Genomic DNA, 22,296 nt, shown 5'->3' with positions numbered 1-22,296 from the left:
TCCTTCTTTGTCTCCACCACTGTGGGTGGAAACACAGCCCACAGCAGAGCCCCTGGTGCATCAGATCAGAGCAGCCACTCACAGACACTCAGCTCCCCTGGGCTCTCAGAACAGAGACAAATTCCAATTTGTTTTGTGCTCTTGTGATATGCCAAGCATGAGACCCCAAACACAGCACAAATAATTGATCTCAAGCTTTTGCTCTTCACATCCCAGCCTTTCTGCTGCTGCATTTTTTCCAGTTGTTCCTTGCATTATTAATTGTAAGCACAGAAGGAGAATTCCTGCAAACACTGTGGGGTCAATACCTTTCCAGCCAAGTGTGTGCAGACCCCAGAGATGAGGTTTGGGCTGCAGGACAGATTGTGAGTTAGGCCAGGCTTGTGCAGCCCCTGGACCAGCTGAGCTGCTCCTACCACCAGTGTAAGGGTTTGACATAACACCAGTAGAGTCACTCTCCTGAGGGAAATAAAAACCATTCCTACACTAAAATATAATCAACATCCTAGAAACAAAGCCATTTAATGGCTAATTCAGATTACTCCTCAGGAATGAGAAGTAAAGAGAAAATGAAACATTTCATTCTGGAAGCACATTTTGCCCCAAACACTCCCAGGCATCCCCTGGGATGTGCATTCATTAGCTTGGGCTGGGTGTGTTTGCAGGACATTCTTTGTGACCAAGATAATCTCCTGTTTGACTGAGGCTTTGACAAGCAGGGACTTGATTCACTTGGCTGTTGCAGTGCTGCCAGAGGGACAGGACTGTTCAAACAGGAGCTCCCTGGGGGTTTTCAGCACTGACCCAGCGAGGCCAGGGCAGAGCAGCAGCAATGCTCCCGTGCATCTCACCCCAGATTTTCCCCACAAGGTTCTCCACAACATCACCAGGGTGCTATCCCTACAGAGCCTGCCCTAAAAGATGAAATTGAGGTTGGAAAAAACCCAGCCACACTGGTTCTCTGTTATTACTCTCATCCATTAAGCTACTATTTTTTTTTCCCCACAAGGATTTATCCTCATTTTACAAATCAGTAATTCCTTCTCATTTTTCTCATGTGTTACCATACAATGCATGCAAACTTGATATTCCTGTGCTCAGCATGAGTCCACATGCCAGTACATCACAGAGGTTATTCAAAGAGGGAATGTGGGATTTTCCATGTTCTAAGGACTGGATTAAGGATAGCAAAGCAACCAGAGCCAGGGTGATGCCTCCTCTTCCTCCATCCCTAGACCCAGCTTGCCAAAGGCAACACAAGTTGCTCCATTTGTCTTGCTGAGATGCCTTTGAAGGCTGGGAAAGCTAATTTGCCTCTGCTGAGCTCTTTGTTGAGCCCCCACCACAGCTGGTGCTGATGAATTTCTTGTGATGGTGCTGCCAGGCTTCACAACCAGGCAGAGATTTGTGCCACAGGGTGTCTAATTCGAGTTTATCGTGGTCACTGAACCAGTAAGGCAAAGCCTCAGACCATCACAAGCTCTCTGCAAAGCTCCTTCCCATTAGCTATGCCTGTCAGTCCTGCAAAAAACAACCATTTCTCTTCTTTCAGGGCAAGGTTTAGGAAGTCCTGTCCAGAACTGCAATGTCCCATGTAACCCCGTGCAGGAAGCTTAAAAACTTGTCTGAAAGTGTTGTTCTTATTCCCAAATCTATTCCTGACCTCTCTACATTTATTTTCCGTGGCTGTGAAATTCTCTTTGACCTAATTACAATTCCCACTTGGTGTTTTGGCACTGGAAATGGAGAAGCAGAGCTGCTGAACAAAAAGTGTGTCAGGTGCACTGTGGTCACCTCTGCCTCTCGGAGCAGAGAGGGGCAGGCAAGGGCTGCAGGCACTGGGATCATTTTACATCTAAGCCAGTGTTTAATTCTCCCAATAGCCCCAAGATTGCAGGGGCTCAAAGCTTCACACCAAGGATTAAGAAACCTCCTAATATGGGTTTGTTGCAGGGAAGGTAAAAGAACAACAGAGTCGCTGAGAACTGTTCTTGAAAAACATTTATTTCTGGAATGGATTTATAGCGCTGACTCCAAACCCCACAGCCTCTCCCAACATGTCATTCTGGGGACAGTTACCTCGGATGGAACAACAAAAGCCACACAAAGAATCTCCCACAAACAAACAGCTTGGTACCAAAGTGAGCCCAGGTTCTCAGTGGGCCTCTGCTGTTGAATATTTACCCCAGCTGGGATGGAGCTGCCCTGCCCCATCCCTTGGTCCCAGCTGGAGGATGTTCACTGCCAAAGGCCCCAAGGAACCAAAGATCTTGTGTTTAACTGCAGAATAACCAGTGGGGACAGGGGCAGGGAAGGATTCAGCAGCTGCTATTTTTTTCAGACATCATTGAAAAAGGAAATCTATGCATTTCAGTTTCACCTCCTGAGCCCCAGCATTAGCAAAGTCAGATACAAACCCAGAGACCAACGTACACAAAATAGTGACCAAGCGTCCAGACATTTCTAAGCCCCTCAGTTTACTGTGCTGTGACACCTCCAAAAAGCAACAAAAGCCACTTTAGGATTGTGGTGGATCTTATTTTTAACAGGGAGGGACAGAGATGCAGCACAGAGCATAGCAACTGTCAAGCAATGTTTAAGGCAAATTTATTCCCATTTATCAGGACTCAAAGACTTTTTTGTTTGTTGGCTTTGTTGTTGAAGCTGTTAGATAACATCTCAGCTGGACATTTCTGCTTAGATCATTTAATCAAAGTTTGAGGGAAGTCATCTCAAGCTGATCTGAGCCTAGAACAGCAAATAATGTTATTCCCAAGAATATCAGTCAGAACAAATTTTTCCAAAATTAAAGTAATCGATGTTCAGAACTCCCCTAAAACTTTCTTCCCTCAGAGACCAGGCTGAGCCCAAGTAAAACACACGGACATGAAGAAGGACACAGTGGCAAGCCTCTAAAAACACAGGGCTGAATGGGACCAAAGCAGAGCCAAACCTAAATTCCACAGGTGTAAGACAGAGTTATGAGTAAAAAAAGGGGGAAAAAAGAAAAACAGAGCCCCAGAGAGGAATGTTTCATGAGAGAGAATGGAAAATAAAAGTCCTCTGAATGCAAAAAAGGGAGTTCTTAGGTGCAGCCACAGAAAGCTGGGGAGTTCAGTTGCCTCATCTCTCAGGTGTGTTAGTTTGTTGTGCCTTTGCCCTCCCTTGGAGATCCAGGTGATGGTGCCAGGAGGTTCCTGCCTTTACTCAGTCTGTGCATCATAATTAGCCCCCCCTGCTTTCTTCAGCTCGTTCTTGATGTAATCCTCATCCAGTTCTTTGTGGTCACTGATCACAAATTCTTTGGCAAAGTTCTGCAAGAGATAAAGAAAAAGCCTGTTAGCAAAGGGGGATATTTTAAAGTAGCTGAATGAAGATGGGTTCTTCCCTGGGTGTCTGAGCTGCACACCCTGATCTCCTGTGGCTGGGATGATAAACAGAAAGCTGTGGATGAGACAGAGGGCTGGTGAAGGCAAAACCCAATGTTTAACCTGGAAAAATGTCATGTATCTACTTCTACTGCACACCCAATGCAGGGGTGCAGCTCTTCCTGGAGATGCACAGGCCAGGTTAGGCCAAGGTCCCTAAGCAGGTTGTGAACTGAAACCCTCAAAATTATTGACCTACTGACCACCACTGACCCTCAGCATAATCTTGGCCAAGTCACTAATCCTCTCTGTGCCCTTTTTAGGGCCCCATCTCCTAAAAAAAGAACAGCACCACGCCAGAGTACACTGCAGTGTCACACCTGAGAAGGACTGAGCAGCACAGGATGGTCCCAGGAGCAAACACAGCTCCTTCAGCGGAGTTAGTGCCTCCTGCCCTCATCTCCACACCCTGGCCAAAGCCAGACACTGCCCCAGACAGGCTGTGCCCTGTGCTTTGTGCCCCAAGGGAGCTCCTGGATGGATGCACTTGTGTGCTGCAGGGCAGCTTCCTCCCTCTGGAGAGCTCTGTGCAGCCCCTGGGAGCTGGACAATGTTGTTATAGGACAAGAAAAAACAGCACAAACATGCTGCTGCTCTCAAGGTAAAAAAGGGAAGTTGATTTTCTGCCCCCAACATTTATAGATTTCCAAAGGTGACAGTGGCCTGGAGGGTGAAAGTGCCACCTCTCCAATGACACTGGACAAACCAGCAGTCCATCACATTTCTCCTCTTCCATAAAAGAATGCAAAACAATAAGTTATTTACAGAAAGTGTGTGAGAGAGTTTGCTACAAGAATGTAAACATCAGAAGGCTTAGAAAATCTTAAAAAATCAGGGCAAGCCCCGGGCAGCGCTGGGATGAGAGGCTGGGGACACAGAAAACCTGGCTGGGAGCAGAATGGGATCCCAGGGTGCCTTTAGTGCTCTGGTCAGAGCAGTGGCAGCTCGGGGATCTTTTCCCTTGTTGGGGGCTGTCCTTCCTGCCTCCCAGCAGGGCTGGCATGGCATCCATGTGTGAGCACAGCCATCTCAGCAAACAGCCTCTTTGCTGCTTGCTTTAGCATTTTCCTCCCCTTCCTAACCACAACTGAGAGCACTGCGTGAGTCTCCCTTCCCCCACCCCACAGACATGACAAACACAAGCATCCACTGCACTCCAGCAAAAATATGGATTAAAATCCCAACAGCTTTGCTGTGGCATCTCAGGGAACCCGCAGTGCCCAGATCCCTGGGCAGTGAGTTCCCCAAAAGGTGATGGAGAAGGAGGGAACGCTTTGGGTATCTCGTGTGGGTCTGCCTGGCACTGGCACAGCCCTGGCACAACGGGAAGGGGGGCTTCTAATTGGTTTCAGCCTCTAAGCCATGGGAGAGCTCTTTATTTGGCAGCATCTCAAGGGTCTCAGTTTGGGATCAGAGCCAGATAAAGGAGGGGGTGGAGGAGGATGCAGCCTGAAAGAGCCTCAGCACCTCTTTCATGCCTGGGAGAAATGGAAAGGAGAGGAAAACAGCTCCCTCCTCCCCCGGCGGGCTGGGGCTGATCCTGTTTCACACTGTAGGAAATCCTGGGAGCAGCTGGGGAGCCGTGTCTGCTCTGCTCTGCCTGAAGGGCAGCTCCACAGCGTGCCCAGGGTGACAGCCCTGCTGCCCTGCCTGCAGTGCTGGGCTGTTCTGGCCCTGTGGACAGCTCAGGCACTCATCCACGCCTTGGCAGAGTCCAGGGAAAATGGCAAAGACATTGCTTTGTAGAGAAAAACAAATCCTTTTCTTTTTTTTTTGTTTTTTTAAGATAGAAATAAAGAGGCAAACTGCCCAAACCATCAGATTTAGTCATGCTCACGAGTGTCCTACTTCCAGGTCTCCAGGGTGACATCTCGGCAAAGCTCAGCTCTTGCTAAGACCAGCCCCAGGATTTTCAGCTATTTGATGCTCCTGTGTGAGTTTTGAGCTGAGCCTTTTCAATTCCTTTTCTATGGTACTAGCTTTGATAAATTTTCCTCACCTTGGGAGCAGATTATCCAGGACTACCCGATTTCAGGGTGATTCTTTGCCCTGCTTTCACAAGAACTGAGGCCATAAAACCATTCCTGAGAGGGATTCCATGAAAAGTGTATTTTATAAGTGTGGAGAGGGTTTTCTTCAATGCCCACTCTGCAGAATCCAGCTGATTCTGAAATTGAAACTGCAAGTGCACTCATGCCCAAACAGAGGACAACTAATTACATGTGCCACAAAGTAAATATAATGACTCAGATGCCTTCTCAAGTAGACACTCATCCAGATGACTCCTGGGTGATGATCTGTGGGCATCAGCCACCATTTCACATCAGCACCACCAAGACACTTGCAAGGAATGAGCAGTATCCCCCTAGCAGTGGCCAGATGGGTTCTGCTCCCAGCCACTCTTAAATATCCTCTTAGCTGACTGGGCCACCTCTTGTGCCAGATTTGTACCCTCAGAGTGCAATCTGGGTCACTGCTATTAATAACTCTGCTTTATTCTGTTCTCTCAGGGTCCCCCTTGGTTCCTCACACAGCTCTAACCCACCACGGTGTCTCCTCAAGCCTGGCTCCAAGGAGGAATGATGCTTTTGGGGAGTTTGGTGCCTGGAATTTCTGATTTTAACATCCTGCTTGACCTTCTCCAGCCACAGCCTCCCTCATCACCCTGAATTTAGTGTCTGAGCTCTCTGGGGCTGGGCTTTTGTTCAGGATGCAAGCGCATAACTCTGATGCTTGGGCCCTTGCTTTGCTGACATGTGTCTTCATCTTACATCCTCCACTTCCTTTTCCCTTCTCCTCCCCCCAGCCCCAGGCTTTCTACAACCACAGCAAGCCCTGCCAGTGAATTGCAGCCTTTGTCTTCACCCCAGCCAGCAGCAGCCTCCAGATAACAAAAACAATGATGCCATTTGTCTTTATCACTCTCACAACACAACAGTGGCCACGGCCTCTTTGCTTTGCCTCTCAGTTCAGAGAACAGCACACACAAATACTGAGGTTCACCCCTGGGTCTCCAGTGCACCTCCCTGTGCCTGAGGGTCACAATTTTGGAATGCCATCCCCCGTGCCAGCCACACCAGGCACTGAAAGGGCTCCAAGGATGCAGGAGCAAAGAAGGAGCCTGCATTCCTCCCTGGGAAGCATGGAATTTGTGCAGAAAGCTCAATCCTTCTCTTCCAGCCAACTTAAAGGGGGGAAAAAAGGGTGGAGTAGATTTTCTTCCTCTCTTCCAAGCCTTGAATGTTTAGCATATGGGCTATAAAATTTCCCTAAATTGCCCAAGGGAAAATCCGTGTGCTGCAGATATTGTACCAAACTAGGTCTGCAGAGGCCCTTAAAATCCCAGCTTGGGAAGCCTGAAGCCAGAAGTAAAATCCTTGGATAGTCTACAGACACTTCCCAGCAGTTACAGATGGTGCCAGGTAGCTGAGCAGCTTCTTGCCATTCTTTATTTATTTTGTTTTTACTGGGGCTTCCAGCAGCTTCTGCTGATGTTCAGAATCCTCAGTTCTACTGTGCTGAGTGTCACCACTCCCAGGCACTGGTCACCTCATCCTCAGTGCAGAGGAGATGGCATCTCCCAGGTTTCTTCTCCAGCATGGTCTGAGTCCCTGGCCTACAGCAAACCTGCTCCTGCACTCAGCTGTCAGACTCCAAGCTCAGCAAAAACCCTCTCTTCAAACCTACTCCCTGCCAATTTTACGTGGACCAGTTCCAGACTCTGAGAGAAGCCAGTCCAAACCTCTGGCAAACACTTGTCTCAGCAATGGGAGCTGCATTTCAGCTGCTCTGCAAATTCTCCCTGCTGTGCTTCATCCCACTGGAAGAGTCACAAGTCTGTGTGTCAGACAGAGGGAGAAGAGGAGCTGCTGATTCTGACCCTCTTCTCTAGACTGGGAGTTCTTGTAAATCCATATCCATTTGGTATGGTCATTACAGTAAACCAGAACAGGAAAAACAGCCCAAAAGCAGAATTTGGTTTGTCCTCCCAGCAGGATCTCACTCACCCTCATGAGTAACTCTCAAAGTCACCATGACATAGCTGTTCCCTGGGAGTTTGATTGCCTGCCTCTAACAAAGCTTTAAACCTTCTGCTGTAATTTAGCTAGTTCATCTTCTGGTCAGGACTCTGTACTGATATGAGAAAACCAAAGCACATACAGGGAATTCTGTGTGATCCCAAGATCAGGGACAGGACCCCATCAGTGGGTGCTCCCTCATGGGACACCTCATCAGTGCAGTGAGAAATCCAGAGGAAAAGGGAAAGGTGAGCAAAAAAAATAGATCTGGTGTGAGCTGCAAAACAGGAACGCAGTAGAGCTGTTGACATCATGAAAGCCAGATGAATTCCTCACCAAAAATAATGATGAATAAAATGCCTAGAATATTTGCTCACAGAAACTGAGCTGTTTTACCCTGAATATGAATTAGGGAAATAACAGAGCACATGACTTTGTGGGGGAAGGAGTGCTGATGAAAACAGAAAGGAGTCAAAATCCATGGAAAATCTGACAAACTGGCAAAGATTGGTCAGTCCCTTTGCTGGGAGAGTCCTGCAGGACACAAATTCAGCCCTGTCAGGAAAAAGACCCCAAGGCTGCCTGAGGAAGAGTTAAAATCTCCTGGTAGGAAATGCAATCAAAAAGGGACATGAGTTCACAGAGAGGAAGGGACACTCAGAGGGAAACCAAGCCTTGACTCCATTTCTTTGGTGTTTACATCAAAACCACCCCATTGCAGCACTGGGTGCCACTCCCAGTGCCACAGCCCCTGTGCCCATCCCAGTGCCACAGCCCCTGTGCCTGGGCTCGTCCTGGCTGTGGGGTGACCAAAGTGCAGCTGACAGGGGACACCAGTGCTGTGGGGTGGCTCTCTGAACACAGCTGCCAGCTCAGCCTGGGCACAAGGTGACGCATGGCTGCTGCCAAACAGAGGCAGGAGTCACTGCTCCATGAAGTTCTCTGGTGTTCAGGTTGTTCTAGGGGCAGGTTTAGACTCTGCCCCAGAAATTATCTCCCAACCATCTCAAGCAGCCACCTGCAATGGGAAATTCTGTGCCACTCTTCCCCCATTAGACCTGGCCTTGGCATGGAGAGGAGCCAGTGGGTACAAGGTGGGATTGTGCATCCCCCTGCTCCCTGCCTCCATTTCACAGCAGTCTCACACAGTAGGACTTAGCTAGACCCATTTATACAGATAAATACTTGTAAATACAGATAAATACCCCATCCTGGCCTTACTTCTAAATCTGCTCCCAGCTGAACTGCTTGGAACAGGCTGCAGGCTGGAGCCAAGATTTCCAGCTGAGTTAAGGAGGAAAGGATGGAAAAATAAATGGCTGTGGGAAAAAAATAAAGCTCCTAATAGTTCCTTAAATAGATTTTTCTACAATCCAAAAGAAATACAATAAATTCAAAACCCATTTTCCAACAACATTAAAGAGGTAATGAGCACAGGTCCAAGTAGGGCCAGAAGAACCTGGCTCTCATCTAGCACAGATCAGAAGAACTACAGCTATTTGTAGCAGATGAGATCCACCCCTGTCATTTTACAGTTATTACAGCTAAAAATCAATTGTCCTTTCTTCCTGAGAGGTTTTCTGGCAACCTCCTGCACTCACCATCAGCACTGCTTCCCCAGCCACCTCCCCACGGATTTCACAGCCCCTGCTCCTCCTTCCAAGGGAGGAACACAAGAGCCAGGGCAGCCCAGTTCCTCCCCGTGTTTTGTAAATGTTCATCCCTTTGTTCCCAGCCCCTAATCCTCCTCACCAGGTCATGTCCCTTGTGTTTTCCTTATGGCAGGTGCTTCTGGGAGCCCAGGAACATCCCTGGGTGGGATTTTCTTTATCCCAGGGCTGGGCTGGGCTGGCAGGAGGTGCCTGAGCTGACTGGCTTTCACTTGGTCTCAGGAACAGCAACATTTATTGGTGTTTGCTCAGCCCTGAGCAGAGCTCATCAATACAGCACAGCACATAAAGCAGGAATCCCCTCACACTTGGGTCTTAAATAAAGACCCACAGGTGCTTTGGCAAATAGCACAAGATTGTGAGAGCCCTTCAGGTTTTGCTGAGGGCTTCTCAGAGTGTGAAGAGTGCTCTTGTGGAATCCCAGGCTGTCCCTTGTGTGGCTCAAAGCTGTACAAAAAGCCTCCTTGTGCCAACCCTTCCACACCTGTGGGCCCAAATGCACCTGCACCCATTCAGACCACAAAACTCCCACCTTAGGGTACTGCTTATTCCAAATAATGAACCAGAAAAAAAGCCCCATCATTACAGAAAAGGGTATTCTTTTTTCTGTAATGTATTCTTCTATGTATAACTCACATCTCCAATAATCTCTGTAAAAAACAGAACACTGAGAATGTACCTGAAGGTCAAGGGAACTGCTAAGAGTGAAATAGCTCTGGGATAAACTCCCTCCATTAAATTTCAGTTGGATTTACTTGTCCTTGTTTATTCTGACAGATTACCTGCAAGGTCACAGGCATAAAAAGAAGAAAATAGTTCTGCTTTTATCTCACTGCACTCAGAGGGATTCAGTTGCAGATCAAGAACTATTCAAAATACTTGTCAAGATAATTTCTTCTGGACAGGAGATCACCATTGCTGTGACATTCAGAAATGCTTTTGCAGGGGTTTATAGACGAGGTTGCTCAGTAAAAGTGTATCAAGCACCAGTTGTATTGTTTTTATCTTTTAGTACAGACTAATTGGAATATGAAAGCTTTTAAGCAACAGCCAAGAATGGTTAAAGCTCCACCAGATTATTAACTTGTACAGACTACTAATCAAAGATGAAACAAGTGAAATTGCAAATTATATGTAACAGACCTAGGGACAGATCTGAGCACAGAGCTCAGGAATGCTATTCAATTCAACAGGAATACATTGTCTAAACAGATTTTTAAGAAAATCTTGGGCTTAGTGACTCATATAAGAGTCATTCGTTAGTACTCTATAATTTCATCTTCAGCTACAATTACAGTTTCAGCTGCTTCCCATGAGCAGGAACTTGCTTTCCTGTCTCTCAGGTGTCATTGTGGAAGTTTCTTTGGAGAACAGGCCCCTCTGAGTCGTCATTCTGAAACATTTAGCACCAGAGTTTATCCTCTGGAAGGACAGGAATGTATTGTCTTTTTCATTCTCCTTATCTAAATGCGATCTTCTGTATCATATAAACTACCAAAGAGTTGAGGGGGCTTCATTCTCACCCTCCACAGTGTCCTCTTGGGAGGTTTCTTTACACTGGCAAGAGCTCACTTATTGAGGGAGATTAATTTAATCATCAGCCCATTCTCCAAGAGCATAAACAAAACCATTTATCAGGCTCTGGTGAGCTGGTTCTATGTTTCCTTGGAAGAGCTAATCCTGCTTTAAATACCCCTCCAGAAGAAACATTCCAAACATCAGCATCCTCTCCATCACAGCCAGGTCTCAGCTGTGCCTGCGCCAGTCACTTCTCTCCTGGCTGTTGCTTGTTCTCCCTTGGACTGAGCACATTTCTCTTTCCCCTGCTACGCCCAAGGCCAAACAAAGCCTGTTCACATCTAGTTAGCCATTAAGAGCTGTTAGTTAATTGGTGCCACAGGGACTTCAGACTTTGGGTGATTAGCTCCACAAATCCACTGCGCAAAGGCAAAAGGCCTCTGGAGAAGTTTAAACAAGGGTGTGGGGTTTCCTGTTTAATTCTACCTGCTTAACTTAATACTGCTCATGACCATTCAATAGTGAATTATTTCCATGTCAAGGAAGGGGATGGGAAACATCCCAGTGGTGACCAGGAGGGGAGTGCATAAATTCCCTCCTCATGAAAGAGCTAAGGCAGCCTTAAGCTCAAAAGATGCTTCTTTATGCCTGAGTGCTCAAAGGGCAGATGTCAATCCTTCCTAGGAGGAAGACAGGCAATAGGAAACTGTCTTCTGTTTAAGGGATTAGCTCCCAAGTTGGAGGATGAGCCAACCCTTCCCTCCCTCTCCCTCCTGCTGGTGTTGGTACAGAGAACAGCGATGGGAGCTGCTGGTTAGGAGCACAAGGAAGAGCTTACCTGTACTACTTCCTTGACCAGAGTCTTGTCAGTCCCAGTTTTGGCTCTCTGCAGGCCACTGACATCCTCTCCAATCCAGGTGATGAGGGCAAACTTGACTCTCTTGCTCATGGCATCGCCGGTGGTGAATCGGACAAAGCCGAACAATCGCACATCATCTGCGGAGGCAAAAAAGGGACAAAGGGATTAAAGCCAGCAACGCCCCTGCCTTCCCCTTCTCCAGGGTGAGCCTGCTGCTCTCAAACACCAAGGCAAGGCACTGATCCCGTGCTTCAGTGCCAGCATTTGGGAATTGGGGCATTTCAGGGCTCTGCTGATATGCCCTGTGCTTGCAAGGTGTGCTCTGACCCTTCTGGGTTCCCTGGGTTACTGGGAGGAAACTGGCTGTGCTGGACACCCCACAGCACAGTGGAAATGGCTAAAATACAGTCAGCAGGCAGCTCAAGAGCACAGGGCTAACCCCAGTTACACGTTCAGCCCAATGATTCATCTGCAGCTCTGGTGAAGAAGGGAAGGCAGTGATATCCTGGTGTCTCTCTTACAGAATAGCAGGATTAGGGTCACGTTTTATAACATTACCAGAAACTGGCCATTGTGCAAGTCTGATCTTTCTCCCTCCTTCCATCCATTTCTGGCTCACTCGTAGTATGAGTTTACAAGAAGGAGGGGAGAAGAAGGAGGAAAAGAAAAATCTGCAATTACTTGCCCAGGTGTGTTTTTCTACTCCTTCCAAAGCCCTGGAGGGAAAAGTCCTGGACTTTAGAGCTGTGCTGAGCCTTGTTTCACAGCTGGTTTGTGCTACATCACACCAGACTAATTTAGTCTGGCCATATGTGTGACAACCTTGCAGACTCTTATCTCAAAGAGCTCCTTCCTCCTCCTGTGACTCATGGAGCAGTTGGAAGCTCCCTGATCAGGAGCACCATCCCCCTGCATCCCAGGCTCCAAGGGATGCTGGAGCCTTCCACCAGGAGGGCAGAAAGCAGAGCAGATGGACACTTGTGCAACTGTGGGATATTTCTAATCATGGCTTCTTCATCTCTCAGAGGTCACTCGAGGCCTTTTAAAGGAGGTGACTCAAACCAGAAGAACAGACCTGCTGTCTGAGAGGGGTCCTGGTAATGCTGGCACACTTGCTGTGGCCAGTTCAACATGCCTTAGAGGGATTTGCTGGGTTGACTAATTGCCAGGTGAAAATGTAGGCTCCAGGTGTGGGAATGACTGCCAACATCCCCAGCAGGCTCCATGAGCAGCTCCCAGGAGCTCTGGAGACAGGGGAGAAGCAGATCTAAATTGCTCATCCCCAGAAATTCAGCTGCTAGAAATCAATGCTAAAAAAATATTGGGATATTCTCTGCAAGCTAACAGATCTCAGAGCTTCTTTAACACTTTGATTTGCCAAAGTATGGACAAAGACAAATTCTCCTTGATAAAAGAGAAGACTTTTTTAAGTCTGAAAAAAATCCACCTCTGCTCTCCCTGTTTTATTCTCTTTGTTCTTTTTTATTTTTTTGTCACTGACTGAGTAATACTGGGCAAACTGGAGAATGGATGTAGGGGGGTGTGTGAGCCAGTACAATGTTCAAAACAAACTCCTCTGAAGATTTCAAAATAGAAACAAAAAGAAAGATCTTATTCAGAGGAAAAATCCAGATGGATCTTTGGAAGGAGAGAAAGAGTCAGTGCAGGCAAACAAAACTTCTCTCTCAGTTGCCCTGCTACTGGTGAGTGTAAGAAATGCACGTGGAGACTGCTGGTTCTGACAGTAAATCCTCTTCCCAAGATTGATTAGAACCACAAATGAAGCGACAGCCAGGAAATACCCGAGGTGAAGCGAGACAGCAAATCCCCCAATGTCACAATTAACAGATCCAGGAGCCAGCCTTGCTTCCCCAGCTCTGCCCAGAACACTGCAGCATGCCCTTTGTAATAAAGATAGTGGGGAAAAAATAATGAATGTGAAAACCCAGTGCTTTTTCATAGCAGCACAGAGAGGGAGTTCCAGGGATGCCCCATCCCTGGCAGTGTCCAAGGATGGGGCTTGGAGCAACCTGGGACAGTGGAAGGTGTCCCTGCTTATGATGGGGCTGGAATAAAATGATCTTTAAGGCCCTTCCAACACAAACCATTCTGGGATTCTATGAATTTCTCTGTCAGAATAACTTCCATTGACATTAACCCACAGCTCACTGGCAGCAGCAGGATTTGCTTCTCAGCAGAACTTTCAGTGTTTGCCCATCCTGGCTGAAAGCAGCTCCATGACACTGAGGAGAGCCAAGCTTTTATCCATGAGATCACCTGAGCATGAACAACCCTGGCTCCACCGTGCTCAGTCCCAGCAAGTTTAATGAGCTTGGACTGGGGCTCTGAGTCACCTTGGGCAGATTTTCCTGGGGCTGCTTCACTTGTGGGGGCTTGAAGGGCTCACAGCCCAGCTGGGTGCTGTCTCCTCCTGCCTCCCCAAGGGTTTAGATCCCCACTGGAGGCACAGCAGGCTCTCCAGCTGCCACGGGATGTTCAGCACAAATGATGCCTTAGCACACAAAGCTGAGAGGGAATGGGAATCGGAGCCCTGAGCAATTAACATGTCTCGGTTCCTAAAAGGGCATCAGGGACGGAAGGAGAGGTTTTCAGCACTAGCTCAGCCTGGGTATAAGCCTCTCCAAGTGCAGGTCAAAATCCCTGAGCAGAAGTGGCTGAGTTTCACAATTAGTCTGCAGCGTGTTCGGGGTGATAAGGGGATCAGAACGCGAGTTCTGCCCTGCTCCCAGCTTTCCTCTTTCTCAGTTAATGGGTTCTGCCCTGCCACATCAGCTCCCCACGCTGGAAGTCATCAGTGCCAATTCCCCAAGAAATCTCAGGGCATTAACATCCACCAGCCCCTGCTCACACAAAAGGTTTTGGGAATTTGCTGGGAGTGAGGGGAGCAGAACAAATCCCAGAGAGAGCACAGATTTCCCCTGAAAGAGGAAATCCTGCCTAGAGCTGTGCCACCCCCTTCCCAGCCACCCAGACGTGAATTTCAGGGCAGAGAGAAGTGAATAAATGATCTGGGGAGAACGGAAATAGCAGCTTTACTTGAGATCACACAGGATCCAAACAGCAGAAATTAGCAATGTTTATTCAATTAATACCACGATCCCTTCACAATGGCTGGACAAACAATGAGCAGCACAATGAATGCCTTAGCGAGCATCATTTGGTATTTCTCTCCAAACTCTTTATTTATCACTAAGGCAGGATTTTCCAAATATTCTGATTAAGCTGCCCTTGGCCGTCAACAAAGCTTGATGCCAAACTACAGAGATTTCCTTCATGGTATCCTTCCCTTTTTCTACATCCACTCAAGTGCTTTGGTTCAGCTGTACTGAAAAATTCTCCATGAGATTAAAATGCAGTGAGTCATCAGTAAAAGATAATAGCTGCAGGAAAGAAATGCACTGCCAAACCATCATGGTTCTCAGGCTGAGGACTCTGAGTGGCCAAGCCAGAGATGTGCCACGATAAAAACACTGCTCCCAGCCTCACCTGCCTGCTGAATCAAGGTCACAGGCAGCAATGCAGGTGATGGACTGACCTGCTTTTGTGTTCTGTCCAACATGAATTACCACAGTGCATGAGAGGTTCCATGAAGATTTAATTTGTTTGCTTCAATTGGATTAATTTTGGATTAATTTGTCAATTTTCCACCTCTTCAGTCAGCCCTGTGGTCACGTGGCTACAAGTGCAGACAGAAATATTCCTTACCTCTCCTACACTGTTTTTTCCTCTTAAACCCTGCACTAAGCCCACAGCCCTCTCGTGCAGGGCTGCCTCACTCCACCCCAACGCGTTCATTAAATCATCTCAGACTTGTCTGAGCCCACCACAGGGCTTTGCTGGGGCACCAAACCTTCTCCAGGTGATTCAATGTGAGGGCAGGGACGCAAGTGCCCGGGGACAATGACCCCACAGTGGCTTCTCTGCTGCTACCCCAGTGACAGTCACGGCTCCTCTCCTGACCTGGGGGATACTGAGGGCAGAGCGGGAGCACAAGGGGACCCAGCTCTTCCCTGAAGGAAGGAATGGTGCTGTTGGTTGGCCAGAAGGGCCAGGCAGGCCCCAAAACAAAGGGCAGGCAAAAGGTACAAAGCTCTTCCTTCCCTGCTCCTGTGCCCACCACGGCATGGCAAAGGCAGACCCACAGCCACGACATTTTAATTAAACATCACAAAACCAAGAGTTACCATCAGTTACCATCACAAAACCAAAGTTGCCATCAGTTACCATCACAAAACCAAAGTTACCATCAGTTACCATCACAAAGCCAAAGAGTTACCAAGAGTTACCAAAAAAACCAAGAGTTACCATCAGTTACCATCACAAAACCAAAGAATTACCAAGAGTTACCATCAAAAACCAAAGAGTTACCAAGAGTTACCAAAAAAACCAAGAGTTACCATCATTACCATCCCAAAACCGAGTTGCCATCAGTTACCGTCACAAAACCAGAGTTACCAAGAGTTACCCAAAAAAACAAGAGTTACCAAGAGTTACCCAAAAAAACAAGAGTTACCAAGAGTTACCATCAAAAACCAAAGAGTTACCATCAGTTATTGTCACAAAATCAAAGAGTTACCAAGAGTTACCAAAAAAAACCAAGAGTTACCATCACTGCAGGCCTTGACCTGATGAGTTACTCCCACAAAAATCAGTGAGAATATTCCCTAAATCCTGTCCACAGCAGGGCCAGGCTGAGCCTGGGCTGCAGCTGGCAGCCAGGAGGTCGCTGTGACTCTGCCAAGAGCACGTCCACACAGGCAGGGAGGGCACAGGGGCAGGGTGACAAACTCCATAAGCCACCCATGGCCCCAGGTCTCCCCTGAAATAGCCAGGAAGGGAAAGCAGGAGAGATGAACTGAAGAGGAAAAACAAAAGCAGTAGGAGATTGATTTACAAGGCCCATTTTAGCAACTTAAGATGCAGCCAAATGCAGATAAGCACCTATCTCATTATATGTCCTCGTGTGTTTTTACAAATCTTTCCTACAACCTCAGGTGCCAACGTAACCTTGGTGATCTCTCAACTCAGCTCTTGTGTCTTTAATGTGCAGCCCAGGCTTTCTGGGACAATTGATCTAAACACCAGAAAACTTGTATTTTTATTAGGAGCCAATTCTATTTCTATTTTCTAATATTTTATGTCAACCCCAAATGATTTTATAGGGTATTTATTTTCTGTTCTTCCAAAGATTTTCTGTTCTTCCTGCTGCTGAATGCCCAGTGTGGTTTTGGGCTGATCTTTTCAGACACATGAATAACTATCCCATTTCATGCTGTCATTGCAATTATTTATCTGCACTGAGGCTTTCCAAATAAAAGGCTCATTATTTCTTTTGTCAGAGATGCATTGAAAACAGCTGTTCACATATGGCAAGGGGGGGAGGCAGGGGGAAACCCAGCCTTCTGACCACTCCATTTTTTTAATGGCAGAATGGCAGAATACACTCTAAAAAAGAAATTAAATTAAACCACAGACAGAGCCAATGTGATGCTCTGCTGCTTCATAATACAGACACTGAGGCAATGTCCAGGGCAGTCAGGTACAACAGACACACACAAAAGTTCCACAGGATGTCATTTCACTTGTAACTCATTCTGCTCTTCTCAGCAACAGCATCACCAGCTGACTTTGAAATTAAAAACATCCAAAAAAAAATCCTAAGAGCTGTCACATCCTTCCATACAATAACCTTCAACTCTTATCTCTTTCTGGCTCCAAATGCACCAGCTCAGCTGCTTTTTTTCAAAGTGTACTGATGGCACGTAGAATAATAACCAGCAAATTAATGCTTCCTCTGGAGCCAGGCCATCTGCAGAGGCAAGAGCTGGAACTGGGAAGTAAAATGGATGAAAAGCCTTGAATCAAGTCCTTGTTTAATGCAGAGGTAATCTGTGCTGTTAAACCCAACCAAAACAACAGTCCTAAGTCAGAAGACACAGCAGGGTCTACACGGAGTGTTCAGTGACCCTGACACAGTGAATGTCCTCAGCTTTGGTCTCCTGAGTCTGTGGGTCACACCAGGGCCAGCACAGGCAGGACATTGGCCATCAGGCAGGACACTGGCCATCAGGCAGGACATTGGCCATCAGGCAAGAGGAAGAGCCCCCAGGAGCCACCTCCAAATCACCCAAGGATGTGCCAGTGGCTTAAATCAACCTCCTTGGCCTAAACCAACCTCCTTGGCTTAAACCTACCTCCATTGACTAAACCAACCTCCTTGGCTTTGCTTTGGGATGGGCTGGAGGAGAGGTCTCACACATGGGGCTGCCTTTGAGGCCAGGGAAGATGAATGCCTGGCTCTAAAGCAGGGTCTGCTGCCTCCCAGGCAGTGTTTGAGTTGTCTGAGACAAACAGACCTTGACATGACAGCGACTGACACGCAGAAGTCCAGGGTCAGGCTGTGTTTGCAGCATCACCCCAGGACCCTGAACAAGAGGGCACTGAAGGAGCTCTTCTTTCCACGTTTCCTTCCTCTAGGAGTGGCAACTGCTGTCCCCAAACGGGGATGGGGAAAATGGGATAGGTTAATGATGCTGTTTGTTCAACCTTTCTGTTCCTACTCAAAGCTTAGTGAAGATGGAAGGAAGAAAAGGCCCCCCTGCCAGGATCTGTAAGATGCAGGTCTGTTGTGGGAGTGTATCTGAGAGCACAGCAGAGGAAAGAACCCACAGCAGGGCCAGCAGCAGCTCCTGGCTCAGAGCATGGGCCTCCCTGGCCCAGCTCAGCGCCTCTGTCACATCCCCCAGCAGCCCCAGAGCGGGGCTGGAGGTGTGCAGAGCTGGTTTCTGACACAGCCTCCCCCAGCTGCTACTTCCTCTGAAAGCAGCAATTTCAGTTTCTCTCCTTTCTCTTTGTCCCCAGCCACTCTGGTTCCCCAAGCAGGTTGGCAGAGGCAGTGATGGGCATGGAAAGGGTTATGGATAGGGGGGAAATACCCAAAAATACAGCCTTGTTACCCTACAGCCCCTTCCAACCCCCTGACCTCTGCCACTGCACAAGGCAGGACATCCACCACAGGCACAGCGATTCCAAACTGGTGCAAAGCCCCTCCTGGTCCCAGAGCCACAGGAGCCAGCGCACAGCGACCCGCCCAGGGCCCGGCAGGGCAGCAGCCTGTACCAAGGTGCTTTCCATAAGAATGGCTCTTAAAGACAGCGGGGACACGGTGTTTGCAGCTCGGAAGGGCGCTGAAAGGGCTGCTGCACAAAGTGGAGCAGGGCGAGCTCTGACGGTGACTCTTTGCACGCCGAGATTCGCAGCCCCAGCTCCTGCTCTCACCTCCAACCACCAAACGATGCTCGGCTTCTACCAGAGGCAGCTGCAGCACTTTGTGGCTTTCAGGACAGTGTTTCTCACACAGCAGGAATTCAAAACAAAGAAGTTTGTTCTGATACCAGGGTTTTTTAAATTTTTAATCGCATTTTGGAAGCTCTTTGCATTGATAGCATCTCTTCTCCCCTCCAATGAAACATAAAAGGAGATGGAAGAGACCAGGAGAAAAGAGATGTAGCAACAAGAAGAAATAATATTCAACAGCTTTCCCCATCCCTTGCTACTCTTTTTTACTGACTTTGTTTCAGTAGAAATATTCCAACCAACTCTACTTCCACTCTCTTCCAGATGGGAAGGAAAGCTCCAGCTTCACTGCTGGCACAAGGTCTGATTCTGACTATGTCTAGCGGGCCAGGTGAAGGTTTGCTGCACAGATGGAGCCTCCAAAACTTGCATCTCTTCCTTCCCCAACTGCAGCACTGAAATTCGTGGGTGGAGGAAGATCCTTTCAGCTCTCAGCCAAGGACCTGGCACCTCAATTTGCCTTTTTTAAAAGCCTCCACCAGCTGTGCTCCAGAGGTGGGTTTGAGGACAACTTCTTGGCCCTGGTCTGGCAGGGAGCAGCCCTCAGCAGGTGCATGCCAAGGGAAAGGGAAAGGAGGAACAGGGAGCAAGGCAGCAGCTCTAAGGGATTTAACTCCCCGTTAAAGGCTAACAATACCCCACAAGTGCCCTATATTTAACTCTTTCCTTACTGAGCTTATTTATAAAATATTAAACATTTCCTATTTTCTGTCTTGGGGCCAGCTTGGTTTGAGCACCCTGTTCACAAGCCTGTAAAGAACACAGATGTGGCCACACTCCAGAGTGCAGTGTGTGCCTCCACTATTTGTCATCCTCATCCTACCCAACCCAGCCCCTGCCTGTGCTCTGCCAAAGCCCCTCTGCCTGCTCAGCCACTCCAGAAAAGGATTCCCTTTGCCACACAATGGAGGAGAGGAAGTTCTTACGGGGCTCCCTTCCAGAAAAACATTAAAAATCCGCTCAGACAAAAAGAAAGACAGGGACTCCACAAAGGCAAGGAGAGAAAACAGAGGGGAAGGCTCCCCTGCGAGCCTCAGGTGTCTGGAGACACCAGAGATGCTCAGTTAAGTTGTCCAGGAGAGGAGACAGAGAACTCAGACCCTGAAGTCATTGACCTCCCAAGGGAACAATTAACCACTGCCATGAACTTCCAAAGGGCTGAGCCCCGGGACTCCCTGGGTTCCAGGTAATTGCTTTTCTCTTCTGTTGCCCACTGAAAAAGAGTTGAGTGGGAAGGAGTTCCTGCAGTGCAGGATCAGCTCTTCTGACACCAACCACAACAGGACCTTTCCTAGTTCTGAGAATTTTCCCTGCAGGTTCTCAGGAGCAGCTGGAAACAAGTGGCTGCATTAATCTCAGTGAGACCCCACTGCCAACATCGTAGCAGAGCAGCCTAAACCATCTTCATTTCAGGGCTCCTTTCCAAGGACTAAAATACACTTTTCTCCTGTGATTGATCAGAGCTGTCCTGCCCTCAGTTACTTTCCTGGGAGTTCTCCCTTCCCACTCAGTAAAGCCCAGCCAAGCCCTGGGACTCCCAGCCCCGCGGTGTCCCCATGAACTGCCCCACCTTGGGAGGGCAGAGACTGCTCAACACAATTCCTCCACAGCTCAGACACAGAATTCTGAAAATACAGGTGAATCCCAGCACTGGATTGTACAAGAACTGGCTGAGCGAGTAAGTCTTTGTCATAATCCAGTATTAGTAAAAAATACTCCATATCCCACCTCGCTTGGTGACTTTGTTAACTTAGCAGCCAAGAGAGGAGGAAAACTGAGACTAAAAAATCAAAACCCGCTTTTGTGAAACTCATCAAAAGTCACGATCAGCCGCAGTTAAACACTGCTGAATTTATCTTCATTTTCCCCAGGCTTTGTTCCTGCCCTGCACGTCGCACAGCCGGCAGCTCAGCAATCCGCTGCCACGTTTAAACCTGGAGCCGCAACAGTTGCGGTTGTGCAACGCCACATCTGCGATTGCTGGATTGTTTGCAGGGCTGTATTGTTCAGCCCAGCTTTGCACGACCACCCTCAGGTTTCGTGTCTTTAAGAAATCCCAGCAAGCCTTCCAACTGCAGTCACTTTCGTGCCATGATTTCCAGAAGGGTTTCATAAGTATTTCGTTCTCAACGATCTGCACGACCGCATCTTTCTAGCCACGACAACTGAGTCGGTTTCGCCCCGAAATTGCATTGCCAAACAAGGCGGCCGTTGCTTATCAGGCGTTTTATCTGGTTTATGACCGAGGAGCAGTGAAAGATTGTGCAAAGAGGGGAGAAAGAGCCCAGAGGACGGGAAGTCTAAGGGTGAGACAAAGGAGCCGCTGGACTATGGACTTGGGGGAGCTGCACGCTGCGGAGCTGGGAAGGCGATCCCGCAGGACGGGCGGGCACGGGGAAGCAGCAGCACTGATCCCAGTCCCCCCAAATTTCCTTTTCCCCGTCCTTTCCCCCTCGCCGCGGGCAGCAGGAAGGGAGGAAAGGGGCCAAAGCACCGAGACGGAGCTTACCTGTGCACTTCCTCTTGAAGGTTTCATAGTCTACCCCTTGGTCCCCAGGGACGATCGTAGAGCCATTGTACTTAAACGTCACCCTTCGGGGAGGGAAAGGACGAGGGGAATAATACAGTTAAAAGTCACCTTTCGGGATGGGGGAAAGGAAAAGAAAGGGGAATAACACGTTTAAAAGTCACCCTTTGGAAAGGGGGAAGGGAAGGCGAAGAATACATCGAACAGTCAGTCTTTAGGAAGGGAAAGGAGGAGATGGGGAAGAACAGGCTGTGGAAAACCCCATCCTTTAGGAAGAGGGGAAGGGGACAAGGGGACAAGGTCTGCAGAAGCCACCCTTTGGGGAGGGGAAGGCGAAGAATACATCGAACAGTCACAGTCTTTAGGAAGGGAAAGGAGGAGATGGGGAAGAACAGGCTGTGGGAAACCCCATCCTTTAGGAAGAGGGGAAGGGGACAAGGGGACAAGGTCTGCAGAAGCCACCCTTTGGGGAGGGGAAGGCGAAGAATACATCGAACAGTCACAGTCTTTAGGAAGGGAAAGGAGGAGATGGGGAAGAACAGGCTGTGGGAAACCCCATCCTTTAGGAAGAGGGGAAGGGGACAAGGGGACAAGGTCTGCAGAAGCCACCCTTTGGGGAGCGGGGACGCCGGGGGGCCACCTACCAGTTCACCTCGGTGGCATCGTCCCTGACGAGGTTGTACGCCTCCCTGCACGCCTCCTTGTCGATTTTGGTGGCCATGGGGGCGAAGGGAGGGGGGCAGCGCGGAGCGGCGCGGAGCTGGGGTGGCCGCGGCCGCCGCTGCTGCCGCACCGCGCTGAGCGAGCCGCGCCGAGCCGAGCCGAGCCGAGCCGAGCCCCGCCAAGCGCGGCCGTCCCGCCCCCGCCGCCGCCGCCGCCAATGGCTCCGCGGGGCCTG

The 22,296-nt window shown here is 48.7% G+C and overlaps 1 protein-coding gene across 1 annotated transcript; it reads right to left on the bottom strand.

Annotated features, from left to right (window-relative positions):
- Positions 1 to 1,986: 1,986 nt before the first annotated feature.
- COTL1 (coactosin like F-actin binding protein 1) lies at positions 1,987 to 22,244 on the bottom strand. Its single transcript, XM_064387167.1, has 4 exons — positions 22,043 to 22,244; positions 21,381 to 21,463; positions 11,474 to 11,631; positions 1,987 to 3,314 (listed from the first exon to the last, which is right to left on the bottom strand). The coding sequence occupies exons 1-4, from the start codon at positions 22,117 to 22,119 to the stop codon at positions 3,204 to 3,206; spliced, it is 429 nt and encodes a 142-aa protein (XP_064243237.1). The 5' UTR covers positions 22,120 to 22,244; the 3' UTR covers positions 1,987 to 3,203.
- Positions 22,245 to 22,296: the final 52 nt, after the last annotated feature.

The sequence above is a fragment of the Passer domesticus genome, chromosome 12, assembly GCF_036417665.1.
Source record: "Passer domesticus isolate bPasDom1 chromosome 12, bPasDom1.hap1, whole genome shotgun sequence".
NCBI classification, from domain to species: Eukaryota; Metazoa; Chordata; class Aves; order Passeriformes; family Passeridae; genus Passer; species Passer domesticus.
The sequence above is the reverse complement of the archived record's forward strand: the minus strand, read 5'-3'. Positions and strand labels throughout refer to the sequence as shown.